Consider the following 25295-nt stretch of genomic DNA (forward strand, 5'->3'; position numbering starts at 1 on the left):
AAACAATAGCACCTACTTACAAGACTGAAGATGGACTGAGTTAAAGTGGGGCTCTGAAACATGCGTAGCACATAGTAACCTCAGCGCCAGCCACTGCTTGTTGCAGTCAGAAAACCCAGGTCCACCTTGGCTCTACCAGCTGACCTTGGGCAAATCCCTCCCCCTCCCTGTGCCTCAGTGTCCTCTAATATGGGGTTGTGCCCCCTCCCTCGGTGAGGGAGAGAATGTAAAACTGGTGGGGATAAGGTAGGTGGAAGTGGGTTGTGTGTTGTGAGTTGCCTAGCACATGGGCAATATGATCGTTAAGTCTGACTTCTCAGTGCTTAAAGGCAGGCACAGGTGATTTCTTAATTTTCTTTATCTTTGCAGAGAGGATAGACTTTGGAGGCCATACAGTTCAGCAGATGAGGCCCTGGGCTGGAGAGAGAGTATGTCCTGGAGACGAGCCTGGGCAAGGACATGCTGCTGGGTTCAGGGCCACGGGCTTGGGTGTGGCCTGGGGAGGGGCTCTTTGCTCATAGCCTCCCTCTTTTTTGGGGCACTGTACTCTGGGCATCAGGAAGCTGTTGGCCCTACTCAGGAACCTAGTCCTGCCCGGTCTCTAGAGGCATCCTGGTTTCACCTTTTGGCCTGTTCGGGTATCTTGGGGCCCTTAGGGAAGAAGGAAGGGGATAGCTGGAAACAAAGTATGGAATGGTACAGCAAAACTTCCTGGTAAGAAAACTCTTCTGGCCATGGCACAAGGCAAAAGGCTGGAGCTGGGGCTGAGGCCTGGGCAGCCTATATCCGTCTTCGATGGTATCTGAAGCGTATAAATCAAGTCCAGCTAGGCGTGTGGGTCCTAGAGGCCCATGTGTACCTCTGCTACGTCCTCCTCACCCTGCCTCCTCTCCCCAGTCCTTACCTCCTACGTCCTCCCTACCCAGCCTGCCTGGGGAGAGGTATCCAGTAAGTCCTGGGTAAGTGGGATTCCCATCCCTGGTTCCCTCAGGCACAGCAGAGGTGGAGAGTCTGGGCGCTCTCTGGCCCGAGGAGAGGAGACCCCCTTATAGAGGGCAGCCACGTGGCTCTAAGAGGATGAGCTGATGGCAGAACTGCCTGGACTGTCCACCCAACTGCAGAGGGACTGGGTCTGGATCCTGCCGGGCATCATCACTCAGTCATCAGGTTGCCTGCTTGGCTGAGCTCTATATGCTTTGGGGGCAGAGACTCCCTAAAGCTGGTCTGACCCTGCCTCCAGGACAAGGAGTCCTGGGAATGCAGGAGGCTCCCCTCTCTCTACTTGGGAAAGGGGACTTCTTAATTACATCCCCCTCCACTCACATGGAAATGAGTTTGGATTTTCTGAGCATACACCAGCTGGCTGGGGGGAGGCAGCCCAGAAGGCTGCTGGTTGGGAAAGGGAGGAGAAGGGAGAGGGGAGGGAGTCAGGCCAAGATGAAAATTCCACGTTCTCACGCAGAGCAATGATGGGGTGCTGAGTGCTCCCCACAGATCATCTACTCCTCTGCCTGTTTTCCCCCAGGGGAAAGCATCTTGCTCCTCCATATAGTCTCCGAGGGAACCGTGTACACTCAAGCTAGCCTGTCCTCTGAGAACCACAGCTTTCAGGGGCCAAACCACTTAGCTGGCCATTAGTGCAGTTACCTGGTCCATGCCCTAGGAGAGATGCTTCCCGACTTCTAGGCCAACCCTTTCATGGGGTATGGGGGAGTGGATTTCAGGCCCAGAGAGGGTACAGGGCCTGCCACCGATCAGAGAAGTCCACGTCTGTCTTGTCCCTGGCGGTCCGGGTTCTCCCTTTGGAGTTGCCCCGAGAGGGTGGCGAAGGTTCCCTAGCTGCGGGCACTGCGCCCCCCTTGGGCAGCAGGGAGGCGAGAAAGGCTGCGGGGTGGGGAAGCGGGGAGGGAGGGTCAGGAATTTGACTCCGCCTCCTTGCACTGGGAGCAGCCTGCGATCGGGCGCTGGCTCAGTCTCGGCTGCTCGCCGCTGTCGCTCCCGGGCTGCGGGATGACACCGCCTCCGCCCGGATGCGCCTCCCTCGGCGCCCCGCGCGCCCGCGTTCCCGGCCGGCTGGCTCGGTCTTGGCTCCTGCTGCAGCTGCTGCTGCTGCTCTGGACTGCCGCCGCCACCCAAGGCCACCCGAGGAGCGGACCCCGCATCTCCGCTGTCTGGAAAGGTAGGTGGCGCCGCGCGGCCGGTGGGGAAAGGGAACGGACGCCGCGCGGGGTGGGTGCAGAGTGTGCGGCACCGGAGGGAGTGCGTGCGCTGCGCTGCGGGTCCCGGGCTGTCCCCGCGGGGAGCGTGTGGGTCTGGGTGAGTGTGTGAGTGTGCGCGCTGGCACGCTGGAGCGGCTGTAACGCTGCGGCGAGCGAGCGGCGGGGGCCGGAGCCCCGGCTAAGTCGCTCCAAGTCCGCCCCCAGTCGGGAACCGCAGCGCCGGGGCGCAGGGGAGGAAGAGGGCCCCTCTCTCGGCCGAGAGGCATTCTCGGTCCTCCAGCGCTAGGACCTCTGTACAGGACCTTTTCTTCGGCCGGGACCTCCACCCAGGTCTCCTCTTCTTGAGCTGCGGGCTCCGCTGTCGCACGCAGCGCAGGCTGGGCCGGCAAGGGGGGCGCGGACCCCTTGCCGCCGCCGCTGCGCTCCGGCTGCGGGAACAAAGACCCCGCTGCCTGCCCCCGCCCCCGCCCCGGCCCCGAGCGCGGGCCGGGTAAAGGGGTGGACACCCAGTGGCGAGCCGGGACAAGGTGCGGTGCGGAGGCTTGGGGCACCCGGGCGCTGCCTCTGCAATGCCAGGACCGGCCGCTCCCCCCTTGTCTGCACGTGGCAGTTGTCATCAGGAATCGGCGCCAGCTTGGGGGGCAGTGCCCGTTGGGTGGGGCACGGACGTTAGGACCCCCAGGTGGCGGATCTGGGGAGGGAGTGCAGCTTTTAGGCCTCGATAGATATGTGAACTGGGGGACCAGAGTCTCCCCCAGGGGCGCCTCACTTTAGACCCCTGTACAATGGGTCAGAAAGCCGGCTTAGGTGGGGTTTGAGTCTTTCTGCTGCCAGGAACTGAGCTCCCCTCCCCTGCATTGCACACAAATGCTTCCCCGCCCCTAGACCGACAGGGCTCTGTCCTCCAAATTTGGCGGCACTGCAGACTCCCTGTGGTGGTGGTGGACTCGTAGTGGGGGCTGGGGGACTGGGGGACTGGTCTGGTCTGGCCCTGCTGGGGGCCCTTTGATGCCTGAGGCGGTTTGCAGGAATTGCCAGAGCCTGAGCATTATCTGGGGCAGGTATTCTTAGCAGAGAGAGGAAAAAATCCCACACACAAAACAAGTAGCCTGATCTGCAGCTGCAGCGGGGGGAATGTGACTTGCCCAAGGTCACTCCGCAGTGTGTGAGCTCACAGTGCAAACTGGGGGCTCTGATCTGGCACAGGACCAGTGCTATTTCTGAGTTAGGGAGGGGAGGAGGATTTAGGCAATTTTTTGGCCATAAAGGAGGGACTCTGGGGGCCAGTTCTGCTACCCAGCCAGAGGTATTTCTGGTAGGAGTAGAGCAGGCAGCTGGACCTCTGGTCGCCTATTCATGGTGGACACCTGCCCACCCCTCAGTCATATGAGCTCCAGCCCAGGCTTTCTCTGCATTGCCAGCATCCCTGCCTTGACTCCGTCCCCTTGGCTGTCCTGGACGGCACAGCATTTGGGCACTCTGAAAAGGGCAAATGGCCATATCTGAGTGTTCTGGAATCTCCCCCCTGCACCCAACCCCTTGCATTTGGCTCTGCTTGTTCCTAGCCCCAAGTCTTCCTAAGACCCCTCCCCCTATACTTAATGCGCAGCCACATCTTAGCACTTAATGTGAACCTCCACATCTTGGGCACTTAGTCCCCACCCTGGGGCTATTTAAAGCTGCTTTCAGTCCTCTTACCCACTTGCAAAGCTCCCAGCCCAGCTCCACCTCTCCCCTGCGCGCAGTTCACAACTGTACCACAGAGGCCCGCATTGGCCGTGCCCTCTGCTTCATAATGCACTATTGATCCCTACTGGGATCTGCCACCCCCTCACCTATCTTGTCCAAAGGCAGTCTTTGCTCATCTGCACCAGTGCCAGGCGCCCCACTGGCCAGACGGACCCTGCCATCCGCCTATCCCCCAGGCCCACCAGCTGGTGATGGTATGCCTGGCTGACAGCTGTCTCCTATTTCCTGTGGGGTGACACATGGCAGTCGGACAGGAATGGGTTTGGGCAGGGCAAACAGGGGAGTAGGCTGAGAAGAGGGCCCTCCAGCCTTTGCTGTAGGCCAGGTCCCTGTCTTGCAGGGGTTGGGGTGGTGTGGGAATTGACTTCCATGAATGACTAGATCAAAGATAATGGTAGTTCTGGAGCCAGTTTTTTTAATGAAGCATAGACTAGAGTTTTAGTTTTAAGCCAGGATAGGTGCAAGGACTGGAGTGGATACGGAGGGTTCTTCTCTGTCATTTATTTTTTGTTGCTTGGTCTCCTAAGCCTCAGGGAAAGATTAGAATCAGGGAGTTCTGAGAGATTCCCAGCCTGCACTTATTGGGAAGGCTGATGCCTCTTCAGCCTGATGAAGGCCTGGCCAGGAGAGAGAGGACTGTGTCAGCACTGACCTGCTGGGTTCCCTTGAACTCTGCATCTGTCTCTGACCCTCAGAGCTTGCCAGATCAGGAAGGGCTCTGGAGATTGTCCTCGGAGGGCATCACTGACACATGAACTGGTCACAGATGCCAGGTGTGAGCCTTACCTCCCTGCAAGCAGGGGCTAGAGGAGATTGTGTTGGCATGCTTATGTAAGCTGTGCACCCCTCTCCTGTTCCATCCTGCTTGGAGGAGATGGAGAAGCCGAGGAAGGTCCTGACCCCCAAGATCAGAGGTGAGCCAGCATGAAACGAGAGAAACAGTGCCCAGTCTCCAGTCTCCACCTGCCCAGCTGGTTCTGGGCTCTCCCTTGTCCAATTAAACAACAGGATGTTATTGTTGACTTGGTGGCTGCTGGGGGAGCCATTATGGGGCGACTCCCCAGGGCAGGGGGTTGTTGTCACCTCCTCCAGGAGATGAGGTCACAGCTGGGGCTCCCCAAGCATCAGCATTTCCAGTGGAAATCCTTGCCCCCTTGGGGACTTAGATGTGCTCATCACCTTCAAGGTGAACTCCCTCTGCAGAACCAGGGAAGGGGGGCAATTCCCAGGAGGAGAGGGGGGTTTCCTAAGCTGGGAGAGCTGGGAGAGATGCACGGTGATGTCACCGGGAGCGTCCTGCCAAGCTGTGTGGCCCCTCTGTCCTGGATAGTGAAGATTCTGAGAGTAGGCTGGGGTGGAGTGGATGCTGGCACGGGCTTAAGACTATACGGCTTGGAGAAAAGAGATGGGAGGTCAGGAGCCTGACTCTGGTCCTAGCTCTGACCTGGTTTTTTGTGTGACCTTGGGCACGTACATGCCTTTTTCTGAGCCTCAGTTTCCTCAAATGTCCAAAGTGGGCAGAAGGAGGGAGGAGCTTATATTTATCAGAGCACGAATTCTCTGGGATGGGCAGAGGCTGTGGTGGCCAGTTCAAACCTTAGCGGTGAGGAGAAATTGAAACCTGGGAAGTCAGGGGAAATCCTTGAGTTCTGTGTTCTTTCCTATCTTTTTCTCTTGTGAGCTGAAGGCTGTGAATCAGCTGGAGGAAGTGGCTCATTGGTTTGTGGTCTCCAGGGTGGACATAGTAATTTAGCATATTTGACATTTGCTGGGGCCAACCTTGTATTGGTCCCAGAGCAGGGCTTAGGGACCCAGGGATGAGAAAGTAGACAAGTTTGTAGATTTCTCAGGGTAGATGGGGAGGCAGACAGGCAGGTCAGCCTTCAGTTACAATAAAATGTGGCAGGGCCTGTAACAAAGGGCAACTATGGGGGTTGAGGAGGTACCTAACCCAGTCTGCCCAATCAAGGAGGGCTTCCCCGGAGAGGTGGTAAGTTGGGATGCCAGGAGAAGTAGAAGCCAGCTTCGGAGGGGAGGGACAGGAGGAAGTACCTGGTGTGACATAATTTCACAAACTTGCAACTAGGACCAGGGAGAGGAGAAGAGCTGAGTGGGTGTCTCCAGGAGGGAGACGTGAGTTAGCCAGGGCTTGGGGGCTCCAGGAAGGTTTCTTGCAGGAGGGGACATCTAAAGTGAGCCATTTGACCTTACACAGCCAGCAGGAAGAGGGATCTGGCAGGGAAGGCCTCCCGAGTGTCCTAGCTCCCTGATGGGAAGCCAAGGCTGGGTCCAGGGAGACCAGAGCTTTCTGCCTAACTCCTGACTGCCCAGGTTCTGCCGATGAGACAGCCTGTTCCTCACCAGAGACTCTCCCTGTGGGGAAGATCTAGGCCCTGTTGCTGAGGGCAGCATGCCCTTCCTCTGACCAGCTTTCCCTTCCAGGAGAAGGTCACCTTAGCAGGGGTAGGTCATTGGGCATAGGGGACGTGGCAGGTGTGGGGCAGAATTCTGGGCACCCAGGAGAAGCAGGGAGAACTGGGTACCCTTCTTTGTGGAGAGTCGGGTCAGGACCCCTAATGTGCAGGTGGTAAGCTGAGGCTTCAGCCAGGGGAAGGGGTCCAGCAGCCCGCAGAGGGCAGTGGTGGGAGTGGGTGGCCCTACAGTTGACAGCTGAGGCCCTAGCTGATGTCCTGTCTTCCACACCCAGCCCCGTGTCCCTTATGTCAGCCACTATAGGCGTCTGGCTATGTCACAAGAGACTGACCATACTTCCTCTGCTCTGTTGGCAGCTCGGGGGCCGGAAAGCTTCCCCTTCTCTTAGTTTCCTTTTTTGGACACGTCTGTCTGTCCCCGTGAGGCCCCTCCATCCCTTCACGTTAATGCGCTGAACAGTTCACCTCGAATACACAGTGACAGAGAAACTGCTTTCCCCAGTGCTGCGTGGTGGCCGGGCCCCATGCCTACCTTGTCTCCCACACATCTTTCCTCACCGCTCCCCAGCACCCATGTTTTCCTGCCTCAGGGCCACTGCCCTGCTTGTCGTCTGTCCCAGCACCCCATTCTCTTCCTTTCTGTCATTTCTGTCTCACTTCCTCCAAGGAAACTTCTTGAATGACTCCAACCCACACAGCCTGATGGGGCAGAGCTTAGGACATCAGAAGACAAATGTCAGAGATCCACACGTTCCCTGACGTGTTCCACAGATGGGGAAACTGAGGCCAGAGATGACAGAGACTGGCCCAAGGTCACCCAATGACATAGGCAGAGCTGGGACCAGGACTGTATCTTCTGCCCAAGCCTGCTCTTGGCCTCAGCTATTGGCCTCCCTTCACTTGTCTGTCTGTCTACATGCTCTTTCCCCAGGCTTGGGGCTCACTGAGCACTTTGCTCCTCGGCCAGCTCGGCTGAGCCCAGACTCTTCCGGCCCCAGTGCTTTCTGCTCCCAGGAGCCCCACTGGCCATGACCATCTTCCCTTCAGGACTTTAGATTGGGCCAGCTTGATGTGCCTCCTCTGGTCTTTTCCTCAGGGCAGCTGGGCCTCAGGTCTTGAGGGCAGGTTGATCTGTGTCACGGGCTAATCTGGGTTTAACTGTCACGGCAGCCTGGGATTAGGCTGATCCTACCCTGCCTCCTGCACCCCTTGCTTCTAGTCAGGGGCTCGGGCTCTGTGCTAACACCCTCAGGGGCAGCCCTCACTGTGGAGGCAGCCAGCACCTGCCCCCGTGCCTAGGTCTGTGCAGCTTCTCTAGGGGAGAGAGCAGGAGAAGGCCTGGGTTTGCCCTTGGGGAGCACACAGGTGCCTGGAGAGGTGGGCCTGCTGCCTGGTTAGGAGGGCACCTGGGAGATCTGGAGCCTGTAGGTGTAGCCACGGACTGTGACAGGAGATGAGAGCAGGACAGGTCAGTGTGGGGTGAGAGGAAGATCCAGACTGAGAGCGAAGGGCAGGTGTATGTGGTGGGGGCAAGGTGGGGCGCAGAGAACCACTCATGTTGTTTATCTGCTGGGCCCAGGGCTCTGAGCCAGCCTGGTGAGGAAGGAAGGTCACTGTGATAAACTAAGCACGCTGCCAGTGGCTCAGGAGCTTCATCCAAGATGTTAGTTCCTCCGACGTGGCCTACTACCCCAGTCTGCCCCTCCCTACTATCTAAACTGTCCCTACTTGCCCAGCCCTGGCCTTGGCTTGGCCCGGGGCCCACAGAGCGAGAGGAAGCCTGGACTTCACCTTCAGGACCCCACAGTCCAGGTGAAATCCCACCAGACAGGTGATCCGAGAGAAGATGGTGTGTGCCAGATGGTATATAGCACAAGGTCAGAGGGAGGACAGAGCAGTGAGGGCTGGAGCAGTAGGGAACACTTCCTAAAGCCAGGGAGGTTGAGACCAGGTGTTCAAGGACAGGAAAGACCATGTGCACAGACAGAAGGGGAAAGGGCAATCAAGGTAAAGGAGAGCACAAGCAAAGGTGCGGAGGAGGGAAAGAGCCTTGGCAGAGATGAGCAGAGATGGGCCTTGACTGCCAGGTAGAGGGGGAGGGCCCTGCTGGGTAGGCAGTTGAGAGTCATGGTGGGTTTTTGACCTGAGGGGTCAGGGGCGGAGGCGAGTGTTTTTGGTTGGTGCTGGTTGGGTAGGAACCTGGCTGGACAGATAATAAAGAAGGGTTCATGAGCATATCCTGCCCTTCACTGTGGTCTGCCTCAGGCTCGACAGTGCTTTCTATTTTGGGTAGAGATCTCAAGAGATTTATCTTCCTAATTAGTCATGCTGGTCAGCACTCAGTGCTGTGCTGCACCCCCAGATCCCTACCACCCCACCCCACACCCCTAATCCCTGGTGCCTCGGGCCTGCACGCCCACGCTCTTACACTCTCTTTGGGGCATCGCGGTCAGGCCTTCATGGGTCAAGAGGCCTCTGACCAGGCTCCACCCTCTCTGCCCCCCAGTCTTCTCTTTTGTGTGGGAGGCACTGGCCTGGAAGCTTCCAAGGGCCCTTCTATGGAGCGCAGTGCTTTAAGCACAGATTCCGGAATCAAGCTGCCTGAGAGTCAACCTCCATCACTTAACAGCTGTGTGATCCTGGGTGGGTTACTCAAGTTCTGTGTCTCGCTGAGCTCATTATAAAATGGGGGTAGTAAGAGATCCCACCTTCTAAGAGTTCAGTGATGACCAAGTGAGCTAATTTATCTACAAATCACTTAAGAATAGTGCCTGGCACATAATAAATGCAGTGGAACAGTTTGGTGGTAGGAAAATCACTGTTGCCATCACTGTCATTCTCCTCCTTTGACATTCTGATTTCTGATGAAATGCAGCCCTGGCAGCCGGCCCCTGCCAGCTCTCCCTTACTGGCTCTGTTGGGTGCCTGCCCTTGCTCTTTGCCCACTCCCACCCTCCCGACTGGCCCAGGCTAAGAGTAAGCTGGGGAAACTTCTGTTTCTCAAGTCTTCCCATCGTGTCTGCCTCCCTCTGCTAGGGTGATGTAGCCATCTCTGCCCTCTCCCCCACCTCTGCCCTGGCTCTGGGCCCAAGGGCAGGCCCTATGCCTCTGCCCATCCTCTCCTTTGAAGGATAGTTGACCTCAGCCTTACTCTGGGGCTTTTGGAACCTGCTGGGCTGAAGAGCAGGCGGAAGGTGGACAGGACATGATGTTCATCCTGGGTTTCCTGACTTCCCTGGCTTTGGAACTTCCTCCCTGCTCCACGTAGGCTTTGGTGTCAGACTGGCGCCCCCACAGCTTGCTGTCCACACTGCCCTTTCCCCTGAAGCCTTGGCCCCAGCTGGTCTCCCCACCAGCCAAGCCTCTGGCCCTTCGAGCACAGCGGCATGGTGCAGAGAGCACATGGCCCTTGCCGGCTTGGAGGGGCCTTAGTTTTCCTGTCTATAAAATGGTACAGGGGCACCTGGGTGGCTCAGTGGGTTGAGTGCCTGACTCTTGATTTTGTCAGCTCAGGTCATGATATCGAGCCCCTCATCAGGCTCCATGCTCAACATGGAGCCTGCTTGGGATTCTGCACCCCCCCCCCCTGCTCCTCTCCACTCTCTCTCTCTCAAATAAAAAAGTAACTAAAAAAATGGGGGTGCATACACTTGACTTGCCTTCGTTGCAGGGTGGTTGGGGAATTTGGCAGGCTAGTTGATGGAGGCAGAAGGTGAGGTTGGCTTCTTCTGCTACCCCCACCTCCATCCAAAAGCTGTCTCTGACCTTTCCAGGACTCATAATCCCACCTTCCCCAAAAGGACCTGTGAACTCAACCCTGACTGTTTTGTGATTTGTCCTGAGAACCATGAGTGGGTCATAAAACCTAGATGGTAGCAGGTATCAACCTCTTCAATTCACAGAGAAGGAAACTGAACTCAGGAAGGCCCTGGTCACAATCAGCCACCTGGCTTCCAAAGGGAGCACAGGCTTCTTGGAGCCAGGGCTGAGCCCACACGTGAGATATGTTCCCCTCCCCACCACAGCTGACCTTGGTGGGTGGGAGGATGTGCCTCTTCAGCCCAGCACACAGTTCACTGTTCCTATGGCTGATGAAGACAGGCAGACCTGTCACTCCGCCATGAGCTAAGTACCACCTCAAGGGCCTGCCAGGCAGCTGTCTGGAACGTTGCTCTGTCCTGTGTTACCAGATCTCCAAGAGCAACCATCACTGCTCCTTGGCATGGGCTGGGGCCACCCTGGAAACTGGGCTTGTGGATAGGAACGGCTTCTCCTGCCCTCATTCCTGGCCATATCTGGAGAAACAGAGATGAAACACTTGTTCATTTGCACTCATCCCAGTGGAAGAGTTTCCCTCCGCTGATCTGACGCAGTGCTGAGTTTCCCCATTAGTCACTCCTTAGGGTTTGAGGCCTGGATTACTAAAGGCTCCCGAGAGATCAGGGCTCACCTGGAAAGTGGGCGAGTGGGTGATTCCCTTCAGTTATCAGGTTAGCAAGTTTTCACCTGGTGGTCAGGGAGGGAAGGATGGGGAGCAGGAAATGACCCAGGGAAGTAGGAAGAAGCAATATACAGTGTTTTGTAAATCAAGAGGCTCTCAGGGAGGTCCGGGCTGTGGTCCTGGAGGGCTGGAGCTGGTGATGGGCACCGGAAGCCCTGGGCTGTAGCCTGGCCCTACCTCTGCCCTCCTTGCCATGTGTCTGGCCTCTGTGCCCTCTCAGCCCAGTGATTGTTCAGATCCTCTCTCTTCCACCTTGACCTGTGGGGTATGGGTTGCAAAGGGTGGAGAGGCTGCATGCTAATTCTTGGACTGCATGTGGGGAGGAGGACTCCCTCCTCTTTCTCAGCCACGTGTGTGTGGTATGCGAGGGTGTGAGGTGGGCCTGACAATGCAGGGTGGGGTGCCGTCGTGGGAGGATGTGGCTGGGTCCCCAGTCAGAGGTTGGCCTGGCTCCTGCTCCGTGCCCTGGCCCCCCAGGCTGCCTGACTCAGGCATTCCCTGCTGCGTGCCCACATTCCTGCCATTCTCAGAGCCTGCCTCAATGCCCACTTTCAAAAGGCTCCCTGAGGTTAGCATTCAAGGCCCTTTGGGTCAGTGGGTCAGGTTGGAAGGCTGTCCCTGCCTTGTTGCTCCCTTCATGGACAGCAACATCCCATACATTCCAGCCCCAATTCTACCGTCCCCTTGGGCTGCCCCCGTCTTTCATAGGCAATGAGGATATGGGGACAGTGGGGACCAGATGGTGACAACACACAGAGTGAAGGAGAGGAGGAGCAGTACCTCTCCAGGCCAGCCTACTTTAGGAAAACTCAGCGCGTGTGAACCCCGGACTTGCCCCAGCCCATGGGCCACTGGGACTGCGGTAGGAGGGTGGTGGCTCCAAGAGCAGTCAGGTCTGATTCTTGCCAACAGCATCTTGTCTCCCACCCCCAGCTATCTCCTTGACCCTCCTTTCTGGCCGGGGCTGGGCCTTGCAGCTCCTGCCACTGTGAGGAGGGAGGGGACTCAGGGGGCTTTCTGAGGGTCCAGAAGGAGAAAGGATGGGGTGGGTGCCTGGCCCACCTTTGGGGCCATGCCCTCTCCATGTGCCCCTAGCCCCCTCCCCTGCCTGAACCCCTGGTTATTCTGGGAGCTTTTAGCTACCACTTAGTCAGCCACTAATGCGTCAGGCCGGGGAGTGAGGGGGGAGACACGGTGCCAGACGGTGCTCCTTTTAGACATCCAGGATGGGAAGCAGAGGGGGCTGGTCAGGCAGGGAGAGAAAGGAGGTGGGGGATGCTGGAGGAGGGGAGGTTTCCCCAGCTTGGCCCTGCAACCCTAGCCCTGCTCCAAGGGAGGAGAAGGCAGCAGTGGAGACTGATGGGCAGTATCCTTGGGCTTCCATACCTCCCCTCCACATCACGTTCTGGACCTTTTGGTCTATGTACCCCCCATTCAGTCAGCCTCCCCACCTTTGCTCAGCTGGTTCCCTTGTCTGGAATTCTCTTCCTGCCTGTTCCTGACCCATGTAGCTTTGATCTGCCTCCCCCAGCCCTATGGATTCACTGGGAAGCAAAAAGATGCATTTAAGGATGTGACACTTGCTCACTTGGCTGGGTCTTTTTAGGGGCAACCTCTGGGCTTGCTCAACCCCTGCATGGGCGGAGCCTTGAATGCCGCCCCCTCCTTGACCCAGCTCTCTGTGATGGTGCCATCGGGCCATGGGTCCTGGCTGTGAAGGCTTAGTGCTGCCTTCACTTCCAGGCAGCCCTCCTGCCCCTGAGCCCCCAGCCCCCGCTCCTGTGACCTGAACAAAGCTTCCTTTCATGTATTCATCGAGCTGCTGCCGCTCAGACACTTCCCGGGCACAATCAGGCCCTTTGAGGGCCTCGGGCAGTGCGGGAGCCAGGCTGGGGCAGGGGTGGAGAATGGGCCAAGGCCTCGAGCTGGTGCCGTCCTCCCCATACACATCGCCAGGCGCAGACTGGGGAGGGGTAGGAGCCAGGGGGTCAAGGGAGGCAATGCTGCCAGCCCCTGTTTGTTCTTCTGCAAAATGGGGCGAGTAGTCCCTTGCTTCCCCCCAACCCCGGCTACTGCAGCCAGGATTTAAAGGGAATGGGACGCAGGCTTGCAGATCTGTGCAGGACTGCCCTGGGCCTGGTGCTGCACCCAGCTGCGGGCAGCCCTCACCCTCCCTCCCATTGTGTCCTCAAAAGTACTTCGTGAGCAGTCCTGAGTTCTGTCCCAGAACAGTTTTGCATGAGATCTGGGGAGGCTTGCTTTGGTGTGGCCATCTCACTTCTGTGGCTGGATTTTGGTGTAGGGCCGGATCTCCCCCTCAGGCCTTGCTTTCCAGGGCTGGGCCATGCATCTCCCATCAGGCTTGACTCCCCAGGGCAGGGCTTTCTTTCCCCCATCAGACTAAATTCCCCACGGCAGGACCGTGACCCCCAGACAAGAGCTGTCCCTCAGGGGCCACTCGGGTGCCTCTTTCCCAACCACTAGAGCTGTGATTGGCCTTGCAGTCCCCTCCTCTGAGGCCAATGTGGCTTGAGGGGTAGGATTCCAGGGGCTTGGACTCTCAGGGCCCAGCCTGTCTCCAGACGCAGACAAGCAGCCTTCCCTGGCCATAGCTGGCTAGGGAAGTGGGGGCGGGGGGGGGGGGCGCGGTGGCTGCAGACCGTCTGGATCTCTGGCTGGCTGCCGGTAAAAGGGGAGCCAGAGAGCTGACCCCAGCACTTTAATTTTACCCCAACTGAAAAGGCGGGGGAGCCCGGGGGCTGAGACCTGCCAGCCATGAGCCTTGGCCAGCACCACGTCCCCACAACCCAGTGCAGAGCCGGGGTCTCAGCCCTGCCCTGCACAGCTGGGGATGAAGGGGTGAGCCTGGGGTACGATGAGGCCTGATGTGCTGAGCTGCTCTGGCTGTGTGTGGGGTGCCCCAGGAGAGCCAGGGGAACCTGAGAGCTGTGAGCTCAGCACTTCTCTGTGGCCCACGGTGTTGCATCTCTCTGAATGTACCCCCCCCACCCCCCCGCCCCAGCCAATACTGTCTGGATAAGGCAGCTTGTCTTCCCTCCTGGTGTGACCTTGGACTAGTGTGCCCCCCAGGGGCCGAGTTTCCGCCTCTGTGCTGTGAGCCAGACCACAGCTGAGGTGAAGACAGAGAATATCCCACTTCCAGGGATGATTTGACCGAGCAGGGAGGTAGCTTAGGGAAAGGGAACGAAGGTATGGGTCACAGGGTGCACCCCCCTTGAAGGCAGAATCGGTAGGAATGGCTGGTTGGCAGCAAGAACGCACGGGGGTGGGGACAGACTCAGGGAAATGGCTGTCCTCTCCTGTGGGGCTGTGGTGCATCCTGCTTCAGGGTCTTGGGTAAGCTGGCTGCTCCTGAAATTGCTGCAGCTGAATAAACAGTGGTCAGGCCGCGCTCTGGGGTGAGGCCTAGAGCTGGTCAGAGGTGGGGAGATGCTAGCTGTGGCTGATTGCTGGGGGCACAGCCACAGGCTGTCCCATCCCTGTAATTTAGCCTTGCAACCAGGACAACCTCAGCAATGTCACCGGAGATGAGACGTCTCCTCCCTGGAGGCAGTGGCTACAGACAGTTTCTTTTTTGGGCAAAAGTGTCCCGGTCAGCCCTTCTGCTTACTGTGCCCTGTGAAGGGCTCCCTGTCCCGGAGTTGCTGGGGAGAGAGGGCTGATCTCTCCCCACCAGGGTGAGCTGGCAGCCCTGTGAAACCAGACCAGAGCAGGCCAGGCCACAGAGCCCAGTTGGGGGCAGCAGCGTGGGCTCTAGTTCAGCGCCTGCTACCGACCGTGTGACCTTGGGCTGCCTCTTTCTGGACTTCCATTTTCCCATCTGTAAACATGGGAAGGAGTGGACATTCAGATTCCTTTCTAGCTCTGATCTAAGTTGACCGGCTCACTAAGGGGCTGGGTGGGCGGGAAGGAGTTGCAGAGGGCTTCCCAAAGGAGGGGTTCGGGCTCTGACCAAAGTGATCCCTGGGAACCTTGACTCTAAGTGGGTTGCTTAGAGGCCCAGCTACCTGCAGGGGAAGGAGGTGGCTGCTTGCTCTGTCCTGGCGGCAGAGACGGGGAGCCCTGGTTCCTCCTGCCAGAGCCCAGCTTCCCAGGAAGAGCCGACTGTGTGTGCGTGTGCCTGTGTATGTGCGTGGTGAGTGTGGGCGGTGTTTTTTTCTCCCCAGGGGTCCCTAAATCCTGCCCTCATCCTGAGGTTACACATATTGTAGGACAGGGGCCTTGGCTTTGAGGTGAGGACAGCTGGTTGCTGGACCCCAGCAGGGGATCCCTCACTTCTCCCACTCGTGGCTCTGAGTCCTGGTACTGCCCCAGCCCAGACCCAAACACTAGCTGCCATGCAGGTGCTGATACGCCTGGCAGGGTGGGGAGGGTTGGGGTTCTTCCTGTCCAGGGCCCAGCCTCAATGTTTCTGCCAATTGCCTCCCCTTCAGGCCGCGCAGGGCAGGACTGGGTGGACTTTGGCCTGGCTGAACCTCACACGGTGCTTTTCCACGAGCCCGGCAGCTCCTCCGTGTGGGTGGGTGGACGTGGCAAGGTCTATTTCTTCGACTTCCCCGAGGGCAAGAATGCCTCCATGCGCACGGTGAGCCTAGACCCCTCTGCCTGGACCCCTCTGCTGGCTCCAGGGACAGAGCTGAGCCCCTTCCTCCTTCCCTCCCCGCCCCATTTCTCTCATCTCCCCTCTGTCCTTGGTGAGGGGCCTCAGGGAATCCGGGGGAGCTAGCATCTCTTCCTGAACAGGTCTCCCCCCCATTATGTTCCATATATGGTCCCTGCGAGAGGCTCCCTAAAGGTAGTCCAGATTGGTGTGGGTGTTGGGGTAGTGTGGAGAAAAGCCTGGAGCTAACCTCCCAGGCCAAGTGAGTAGTGCTGATGGGGGAGACCCAGTCAGGACTCCAGGGCTCCAGAACCCTATGGCCCCTATCTTCTGAGATCTCTGGGCTGGCCTGTGAGCTCTGGGCTTTGGATCGGGTATCAGGGCAAATAGCCTGTGTGATCTTGGGTAAATCACTCACCCTAGTTGCTCATCTATAAAACGAGCTCGTCCTGAGGATGCATAGAAAGCACACACAGGCATGTTGCCTTGGCAGAATGGCCTAATGCTTTCCCCTCCCCTCCAGGTGAACATTGGCTCCACGAAGGGGTCCTGCCTGGACAAGCGGGTGAGTGAGGGAGAAGAGTACAGAGGGGAGGCTGACCCCCTTGGAAAAGGGACAGGAGTCCCTGAGAGTCTGGGGAAGGAGGCATGGCCCTGCCTCAGGAGCCACAGTCTGGGAGGAGAGAGGTAGCCCTGCCCCAGGATTCCCAATTCTGAAGGGAGACATGCTTCTTCACCAAGGCCCCTGTGTCCTTGCTGTTCTTGGGGCATTGGAGTCAGTGGCACCTCCTCTGCTCAGATCCGAAGCCTCCTGCCCCAAGACTGAGGGTCCTAGTGCTGGGCCTGCCAGGCCTCCAGCCAACATCTCTCTTTCCCTTTTGCCTGGGCAGGACTGTGAGAACTACATCACGCTCTTGGAGAGGAAGGGTGAGGGGCTGCTCATCTGTGGCACCAATGCCCGGCGCCCCAGCTGTTGGAGCCTGGTGAGAAGGCCCCTCCCCGTGCACCTGGTCAGCTCACCCTCGTCTGGGTGGGCTTCTGCCCCCACCACGTTGGGAAGGAGCTGGGGCGGGGGGGGACTCTGAGGCTGGCCTCACTTTGTATCAAATCCCTGGGAGGATGGGGATCGTGGCTGGGAAGCTGGCGCCCACAGGAAGCGGTGGCCATGGCATCATGTGCTGTCTGACCCTCCTTCATCTCCCCCAGGTGAACGGCACCGTGGAGTCGCTTGGCGAAAAGAGAGGCTATGCCCCCTTCAGCCCAGATGAGAACTCGCTGGTTCTGTTTGATGGTAGGGCAGCTGCCTTGGGCTGGGGGAGGGTGGTCAGCTCTGTGTCCAGTGGCCCAGGTTTGGAGGAGGGACTTCTAGGAGCTGTCTGCCCTTACCCATGCCCCTCCCACCATGCCCAGGGGACGAAGTGTACTCCACAATCCGGAAGCAGGAGTTCAACGGGAAGATCCCTCGGTTCCGCCGCATCCAGGGCGAGATTGAGCTGTATACCAGTGATACCGTTATGCAGAGTGAGTCGGGTTGTGGCTGGGCTGTGGGGGCTGAAGGGGTGTGAATGCCCAGGGCAGCAGATGGAGAGCCCTCAGTTTCCATAGGAGGGCTCCCCAAGGGCTGCTGGGCCACAGCCTGCTCAAGAAACGGGGGGCAGGTACCCAGAGCTGAGGAGGTTGTCTTTAAGGGAGCAGGGGATCAACAGAGACAATGGTGTGGAGGCAGGGTGGGCCCAACACATTGGGAGCAAAACAGAGGAAGCTGCAGACCCAGCACGGGGTCCCCAAGAGCCATAGCATATCCCTCTGCTGAGCTCATGTCAGGGCCACACCTCCTCCTTCTCATTAGGGCTCTGCCAATTAGGCAGAAGTGACATAGGGGCCCCCAGGGACCTCCCCCCAGTCCCTAGGCATGAAGTCATTGCTCCTGGGCCGATGACATCTTTGTGGAAGAGGGCAAAACAAGTGTGGGGTGGGGGTGCAGAGTCTCAGGCCCCTTGGGCTGTTGGACCTGATGTTCTGAGTTTTAGTCTAGGTCTGATTTGCTCTGGGTTTGTTTGTAGAGACTAGGTGTGTGTGTGTGTGTGTGTGTGTGTGTGTGTGTGCGCGCGCGCGCACAGAGTCGGGATGGGTCCTCTGGGCAGGCTCCCAGCCTCACATCCATTCATCTGTGTCTCTGGCAGACCCCCAGTTCATCAAGGCTACCATTGTGCACCAAGACCAGGCCTATGATGACAAGATCTACTACTTCTTCCGAGAGGACAATCCCGACAAGAACCCTGAGGCTCCTCTCAATGTGTCCCGTGTGGCCCAGCTATGCAGGGTGAGTGTGTGGCCAAGTGGGCAAGAGTGTGTGTCTGAGCCTGAACAGGAGCAAGGGAATACATGCCTGGGTCAGGTGTGCACACGTGTTTCCATAAAGGAGTGCGTGAAATGTGCAAGTGAGTCTGGGAGTGGGATTGTGGGAGCAAATGTGTGTGCACGAGAAGGCCCGTGCATCTGTACGTGGGCAAAGAGGGGGTCTCGTGCATGTGTGGTGGTGTGCAAATGTCTGTATTCATGCCGGATGTGTTTGAGTGTGTTCGTGAGTATGAACGTGTGTTTACACGTGTTTGTTTCACCTGTGTGAAGGTGCCAATCTGTTCTTATGGGGACCAGGCACCCTTACCCTGCAGGTCCCCGTTGCTGGCCCTGTGCCCTGGATCGGCTGCAGCCTGGCCCAAGGACCTGGCCTGAGAGGAGAGGCACCTGTGCCTTGTCCCCTGGCAGGTCCTGGCCCCTTTCAGAGCTCTCTTTCCTCCTCTGAAGCCTGGGCGCTGGCATTCCTGGTGGCAGGTGCCTCGGGTGTGTGCAGCAGCGTGGGCAGGTGCTGAGGGCCTCCTCTTCCTCACCCTTTCAGGGGGACCAGGGCGGCGAGAGTTCACTGTCGGTCTCCAAGTGGAACACCTTCCTGAAAGCCATGCTGGTGTGCAGTGATGTCACCACCAACAAGAACTTCAACAGGCTGCAGGACGTCTTTCTGCTCCCTGACCCTAATGGCCAGTGGAGGGACACGAGAGTCTATGGTGTTTTCTCCAACCCTTGGTGAGTGACCTTCATGCTGGGGCTGGGGCTGGGGCTGGAGCTGGCGTTGGTTAAGAGGCTTGGGCTCTGCTGAGGAGAAGGCTGATGTGGCACGAGTGGGGACTCCAGGTTCAAGGGACAGGGCCGTTGCTGGGCATGGGGTGGGGGATAGCCAGTGCTCAGGGAGGTGCGTGCACTGGTGTGTTTGTGAGTCTGTATACGACGGGTGTGCGCGCACATGCCATGTGCGTGCTCGTGACTGCGCCTGTGCCTGTGTGTCCACCAGCTATGTGCTCAGAGTGGGTGCTGGGCGCTGGGAAGAGGCTGCTGAGGCCTCTTAGGTGCTGGGTGCTATCACACCTGCTCAGGCATTGCCTGCGCCTGATAATTCACACCTCTTAATCACTCTCATTGATTGAAAACAAGGCAGGCAAAGGTGTCAGGCGATTTTGAGGAGAGTTGGGGGACAGGGTGGGGAGGCCAAAACCTTGCTCTGTTGCCCCTGGGCAGGTAGACCCAGCCAGGCTGGGAAGGGGACGGGCCTGTGGCCCTGTTGGGCATCAGTGTGCTTTAGCTGTGTCCAGAGAGGTTGGCGAATCACCCAACAGGAATGCGTATGTTGGGATTTCTCCTGCCCTGGGGTTAGCCTCTGAACTCAGTGATTCTGTGACAGACCATAGGTTGGGCGATTAGATTGTGACAGAGAGAAATTTGGTTAAACTTCCTTCTCTCCCTTCCCCCTTCCTCTCTCGTTTCCTCCTTCCTTCTCTGGTGTTTCATAACTCTCAGGCCCCGGGCTTGCTGGGCTGGCCTGGGTGAATGAGGGTGGGTGGGTCCTGGGCCCTCCAGTGAGGCGGTCTCTGTGTCCCCCCAGGAACTACTCAGCTGTCTGTGTGTACTCCCTTGGTGACATTGACAAGGTCTTTCGTACTTCCTCACTCAAGGGCTACCATTCGAGCCTTCCCAACCCTCGGCCTGGCAAGGTAAGCTGTGACGCCCACCGTGGCCCAGGCCCCAGCCCCGCCCCCCCAGCCACTTGACTAACCTGGACCTGTTCTCCTTGCCCAGTGTCTCCCAGACCGGCAGCCCATACCCACGGAGACCTTCCAGGTGGCTGACAGTCACCCTGAGGTGGCACAGAGAGTAGAGCCCATGGGGCCTTTGAAGACGCCACTGTTCCACTCAAAGTACCACTACCAGAAAGTGGTTGTCCACCGCATGCAGGCCAGCCATGGGGAGACCTTCCACGTGCTTTACCTAACCACAGGTGAGGGGCTACCCCAGGACCTTCTGGCCTGCTTTGTAAAAACGGATATGAAACGTATAGGGAATGATATCACTGGCATCTGGTTGGAACTTTATACTTGGAAGGAAGAATTGAGTGACCAGGAGCTGTCAGGTGTCAGTGTGTGTGGCTCTGGAGGGGAGGTGGGGGCAAAGGGAAGAGGAGAGGGTATCCTAGGATGGGAGGAGAACAAGCGTGGGGATTCAGAGGCAGAAATGTAGCAAGACCGAGTAAAGCTGGGTGTAACTTTGGTCCAGATGTCTGACCCGGGGAAGGGGGTAGGAAGAGAAATGGAAAGTCAGGAGGAAGGACCTGGTCACTGGGATCCTGTGGGCCTCTGCTAGGCAGAAGGAGGAAATCAAACTCTCTCCTTGTCTTGGGGACCATGCAGGTGAGAGGAAACATTTGATGTGGGATGCCAAGAATTTAGTGAGCCGTGAGGAGGGGCTTCCAGACAGCGGAGGCTTTGCAGAGGACCACAGAGGGGGCTTCCCCGGGGGGCAGTTTTCTGCTGAGCCAGCTCTGAGCTGAGTTTTTGGTAGCTTCTTGCTCCCAGGCTGTGGGCAAAGGGGGCTGCTGGGAGAAAGCATGGAGATCAGTGTTGGTGGGACCACAGGCTTTCCTTGAGACTGAGTGGTGGTGCTGTGAGAAAGGGCAGTGTCTCCCCCCAGGAGCCTAGCAGTCAGGGCCTCAGGCACCCACCCCTCAGTTATTCACATCTCCCCCTCAATGTGGCTTCCTGCTATTGTTTCACTCTGTGGCCTTCTCAGGGCCATGGTGGCCTTATTGGTTGTTTGACTCCTAGAGGCCTCCAGGAAAGGAATTCCCCAAGGGGTCCGGCTTCTGGGTCCTGAGACCCCACTTCTTTACTCCTCCATTCATCCTGGCTGCACCCATGGGCCCCTGTCCTTGCTCTGCTCGGCAGCTGGCCTAGCCGCTGTGGTCAGCCAGGCGATGGCAGGGCATTGGGGTGTCGGATAGGAAGGGTCACACAACACAGGCATGGGAGCAGGAGCCAGGACCAGGAAAGCCAGGTTGGCTGTGGGCTCCCTTCCTGCAGACCTGGGAGGTGAGCGCACGTGAGTGATGAGGTCTTGGTGTGAGGGCCATTGGAGAGATGCCATGTTGGATCCTGCAGCAGGAAGGATTAGGGCCAGATGAGAAATAGAACTTTCTGAGCCCTCTGCAGAGAGCAGGAGGCTCACCCATTTGGGAGAAGCTGTGGGAGGCAGTTATGGGGCTGCAGCAGGCAGTGTGTGCAAAGGCAGTGGCAAGACTGGGGGCTTGTCAGGACAGAGGAGCGTCTGGCCACATCTCAGAGCCTGCGGAGGGGGGCCATAGACACATAAAGGAGAATCCTAGGCAAGCAATCATCCCATCATCTGACTGCTTTTTTGGGGCAAGTGATGCCCTGGGAAATTGGGAGGGAGGAATGGGGGAGGTAGGCTATTCTAGAAACTGGGACAGCGGGTGAGGTGGGAACGGGAGGGCCCGAGGGTCAGGATGCCCATTAGTCCCTGACAGGTATGAATGGAGAGAGCGTGGCCTCAGAGGCAGGCGGCCTGGCCCTTTTTAGATCTAAGATTTTATAAAAATTAAAAAAAAAAATCCCCTAAGATTAAATACAATGTGGAGTCCTGGATTGGATCCTGGAACGGACAAAGGACATTAGTGGAAAAACCCAAGAAATCCAAATAAAGTCTGTAGTTGAGGTAATAGTAATGTCTCAGTGTCGATTGCTCCATTGTGACAAATGTACCACAATTACATAAGACGGTAACGTTAGGGGAAACTGGGTGAAGGGTATTCGGGAAGTCTGTACTATTTTTGCAGCTTTTCTGTAAAGCTAAAATTACTCCGAAATGAAAAGTTTATTTAAAGAAAACATCCCCAAAGAGTCCAGGAAACAGGGGAATCATAGAAGGAGCTGAGGGGTGGGGTTCTGATGCCTCTGGGTTCTGGTCACCACCTGTGTGACCTTGAGCAAGTTGCTCAGCCTTTCTGAGCCTCATTTCCTCCTTTTTGAACTGGGAGGATAATACCCACCTCTTAAGGGTGTGGAGGATTCAACAACCGAAATGCTAATGCGCATGGGCTCCCACCCACGGGATTTAGGCTCTCGGGGCTGTGCCTATAGGACAGTCGGCTCTGTGCCCCTGTGGACTGGTAGAGCCTTGGGCCTCCTGGGATGGCCTCTGTGGCCCAGATTTGGAAGCTTTCAGAGCTGCCCTCAGGCTCCCAGTCACCCTCTCCCCGCTTCACCCCAGCCCAGTCCTGTGACCCTCGCCTGAGCCATGACTTCCCAGCCCTCCTCCACCGACTATCCCGGTTGGCGCAGCCTAGAGGGAGGCTGCCTGGCTCTGGGGATCTCCTGCCCACCGGCCCGCTGACCCTCTGCCCCTCGCCCACAGACAGGGGCACCATCCACAAGGTGGTGGAGTCGGGGGAGCGGGAACGCAGCCTTGCCTTCAACATCATGGAGATCCAGCCCTTTCACCACCCGGCCGCCATCCAGGCCATGTCGCTGGACGCTGAGCGGGTGAGCCTCCCCACCCCACTGTATCCTATGGAGCTACCCAGCGATGGCCAGCTGAGGACAGAGCTCCTTTGCATGTGATTTGCGTGTCCTTTTAAGAGCCTCTGGGCCCCAGGGCTCAGAGCCTGGAGGGTAGCCTGGGGACTTAGAACTCTGTTGGGGCTGGGGGCCCTGGCCTGACCCGAGTTGTGTTCTTCTTCTAGCGGAAGCTGTATGTGAGCTCCCAGTGGGAGGTGAGCCAGGTGCCCCTGGACCTGTGTGAGGTCTACGGCGGGGGCTGTCATGGCTGCCTCATGGCCCGAGACCCCTACTGTGGCTGGGACCAGGGCCGCTGTGTCTCCATCTACAGCTCCCAAGGGTACGTTGGCCAGGACCCCTTGTTCCTGGGAGGAGGTGGACATAGGAGTGGGGGTTGCATCAGTGGGCTGCAGGAGGCTTCGGTGCTGGGCCACAACCTCCTCTGAGTGGGGGGGGGGGGGTGGTGGGGAACGAGGACAGGGATGGGGGGCCAGACCCGAGGCCTCCTGTCCACTCAGCTTTCTCTTCCCCTTCCAACTCCAGGCCGGTGCTGCAGTCCATTAATCCAGCTGAGCCACACAAAGAATGCCCCAACCCAAAGCCAGGTACCTGATCTGGCCCTGCTGGGCCCCAATCTGCTGAGGGTGGCACAGCCCTGTCTGAGAGAGACATGGCCTGGCCCTGGGGGCCCCAGGCAGATGGGGCAGGACAGTCCTGGAGAGGGGGCCCTGTCGTATGGGAGGGTGGTTGTTGAGAGGGGGCAGGGGAGAGTGGGGAGGAGATTGGCACTGTGTTCATTTAGAAGCCTTGGCCCTGGAGGCCCAGCCAGCAGAGGAGGATACAGTCTGCCCTGGGAGCCCTTGGCCTCTCCTCACGGCTGCCTCCCCCATCCCGCTCCAGACAGGGCCCCACTGCAGAAGGTTTCCCTGGCTCGGAACTCTCGTTACTACCTGAGCTGCCCCATGGAGTCCCGTCATGCCACCTACTCATGGCGCCACGAGGAGAACGTGGAGCAGAGCTGCGAGCCGGGCCATCAGAGCCCCAACTGCATCCTGTTCATCGAGAACCTCACAGCCCGCCAGTATGGCCACTACCACTGCGAGGCCCAGGAGGGCTCCTACCTCCGTGAGGCTCAGCACTGGGAGTTGCTGCCCGATGACGGCGCCATGGCCGAGCACCTGCTGGGTCGGGCCCGGGCCCTGGCCGCCTCCCTCTGGCTGGGCGTCCTGCCCACGCTCACTCTCGGCCTGCTGGTCCACTAAGGTCCCCTGGGGCTGGGCATGGCACAGGCTCCTGCAGCCTCAGAGGTACTAGAAAAGTTTCCCGTCCAGAGCCGGCTGGGCCCGGCGAGCTCCTTGCCCGATGCTTCTTCCAGGGGGACTGCATAACCTGATGAAGGACACCAGGCCTGGAGATGGCCAGCCGCAGGCGGCTGCCGGGCCTGAGCGGGCACGGGTGGCGGGGGCCACAGAGTGAAGGCGCTGACTGTGAAGCTGGGGCATTGGTGACCTAAGATTTTACCTTCTGGAGATTACTTTTCAAAAACTCCTCCTCAGACTTGACTAAATGCAGTGATGTTCCCAGCCCAAGAGTCCACGGGCCAGAACGGGATTTGGAAAGGGAAGCTGGGCCCCAGGCTCTGGACCTTGGGGCTGAGGCCCGAGTCCATCGGACTCTCTATACGCAAACTGCCCCCTCCTCCTCCCTCCTGCCATGGCTGGGGGTAGCTGCTGTTCTTGTAGGCCCAGGGCTGCCTTCTACGGCTCCCTCACCAGCCCTGGGTCTCACTAGGCAGCCGTCTTGCATGTTTATTGAAGGATGTTTGCTTTCCGGACAGAAGGACGGAAAAAGCTCTATTTTTATGTTAGGCTTATTTCATGTATAGCTAATTCTGACTGCATCTGTATGAAAATACCAAAACTACATGCTGGGGGTGGGGTGGGACAGGGAGGGACTGGGGAAAGGAATGGGCTGGGGTGGGGGGGGTCCCAGTCTGAGGCTCCGGGGATGGGATAAGAGTCTAGGGACAGGCATGGGTTCGAGGAGAGTGGCATGAGCTGGCTCTGCCCTGGGATCCCAGTCTGAGGGGGGCATGGTCCCAGTCCCCAGTGTGGGGCGGTTATGGGAGGGGGTCGGGTGAGGGAGACAGGGGAAAATGAAGGAGAAACTGAGCCCTAGGTTCACCACATTCATATAGAAGGAGGAGCCGGGTCCTCAGGGGGAGGTTCCAGGACTCTGCCCTTGGCATTGGGGGCTGGGGGGCGGGGGGGCCCCCTCCCCTCCCCTCAGCCCCCTTCCCCAGGGGCTGTGCTTCCATGCTCCTAGTCTCCCACCTTCAGCTCAGGACATGTTATAACTTAGGCTAAACTGTGAATTCCGGTGGGGACAGCCTGGGCCAAGCTCTCCAGGTGCACGGCTCTGCCCCCAGCCCTGTCCGTGGATTTCAACAGAGAGCTGGGCCCTTCTCTGGCTGTGTCTGGCCAGCCCAGGGCAGGGCCTGGGGCCGGCGGCCTTCCAGCTTTGGCCCCTGCATCTCTTCTCAATGCACTTTAATAATGTAACATATTACTAATAAACAAGCTATTTATTTACCTGTGCCTGCTTCTTGCTTGTAAAGCCATCCCGGTTGGGGGACAAGGGTGGGGGGCTCCTGTTTATGACTCGCCACCTCCTCATCACACACACTCGCTGTTTCTGCCCTTAGAGACCTAGCTAGCGAGAGACAGGGGTGGGGTGTGCACCCACATCTCCTGGGCCGTGGTGTGCTGCCTGCAAAGCTGTTGACGGGAAGCCAGGCGGCTTCTGCACGCCAGCTCCTCTGTTCATACCTGGGGAGCTGGCCTTTCTCCCCACCCCACCCCACCCCCATCT

At 58.3% G+C, this 25295-nt stretch overlaps 1 protein-coding gene across 1 annotated transcript; it reads left to right on the forward strand.

Moving 5' to 3' along the window:
- The first annotated feature begins 1960 nt into the window (after window positions 1-1960).
- SEMA7A (semaphorin 7A (John Milton Hagen blood group)) lies at window positions 1961-25015 on the forward strand. Its single transcript, XM_042988400.1, has 14 exons — window positions 1961-2179; window positions 15356-15507; window positions 16046-16087; window positions 16413-16505; window positions 16729-16813; window positions 16933-17043; window positions 17706-17845; window positions 18422-18606; window positions 19460-19568; window positions 19654-19852; window positions 22282-22409; window positions 22610-22764; window positions 22968-23029; window positions 23325-25015. Exons 1-14 carry the CDS (start codon window positions 2011-2013, stop codon window positions 23684-23686), a joined length of 1992 nt encoding a protein of 663 aa, XP_042844334.1. The 5' UTR covers window positions 1961-2010; the 3' UTR covers window positions 23687-25015.
- Window positions 25016-25295: the final 280 nt, after the last annotated feature.

Source organism: Panthera tigris, chromosome B3, assembly GCF_018350195.1.
Source record: "Panthera tigris isolate Pti1 chromosome B3, P.tigris_Pti1_mat1.1, whole genome shotgun sequence".
Taxonomy (NCBI): domain Eukaryota; kingdom Metazoa; phylum Chordata; class Mammalia; order Carnivora; family Felidae; genus Panthera; species Panthera tigris.

Bases quoted from the DNA above. Each gene is read 5' to 3' on its own strand.
- SEMA7A (XM_042988400.1), top strand. From the start codon at position 2,011: ATGACACCGCCTCCGCCCGGATGCGCCTCCCTCGGCGCCCCGCGCGCC. The intron at 22,410-22,609 runs GTGAGCCTCCCC...TTCTTCTTCTAG, and splicing joins TGTCGCTGGACGCTGAGCGG to CGGAAGCTGTATGTGAGCTC. The intron at 23,030-23,324 runs GTACCTGATCTG...ATCCCGCTCCAG, and splicing joins ATGCCCCAACCCAAAGCCAG to ACAGGGCCCCACTGCAGAAG.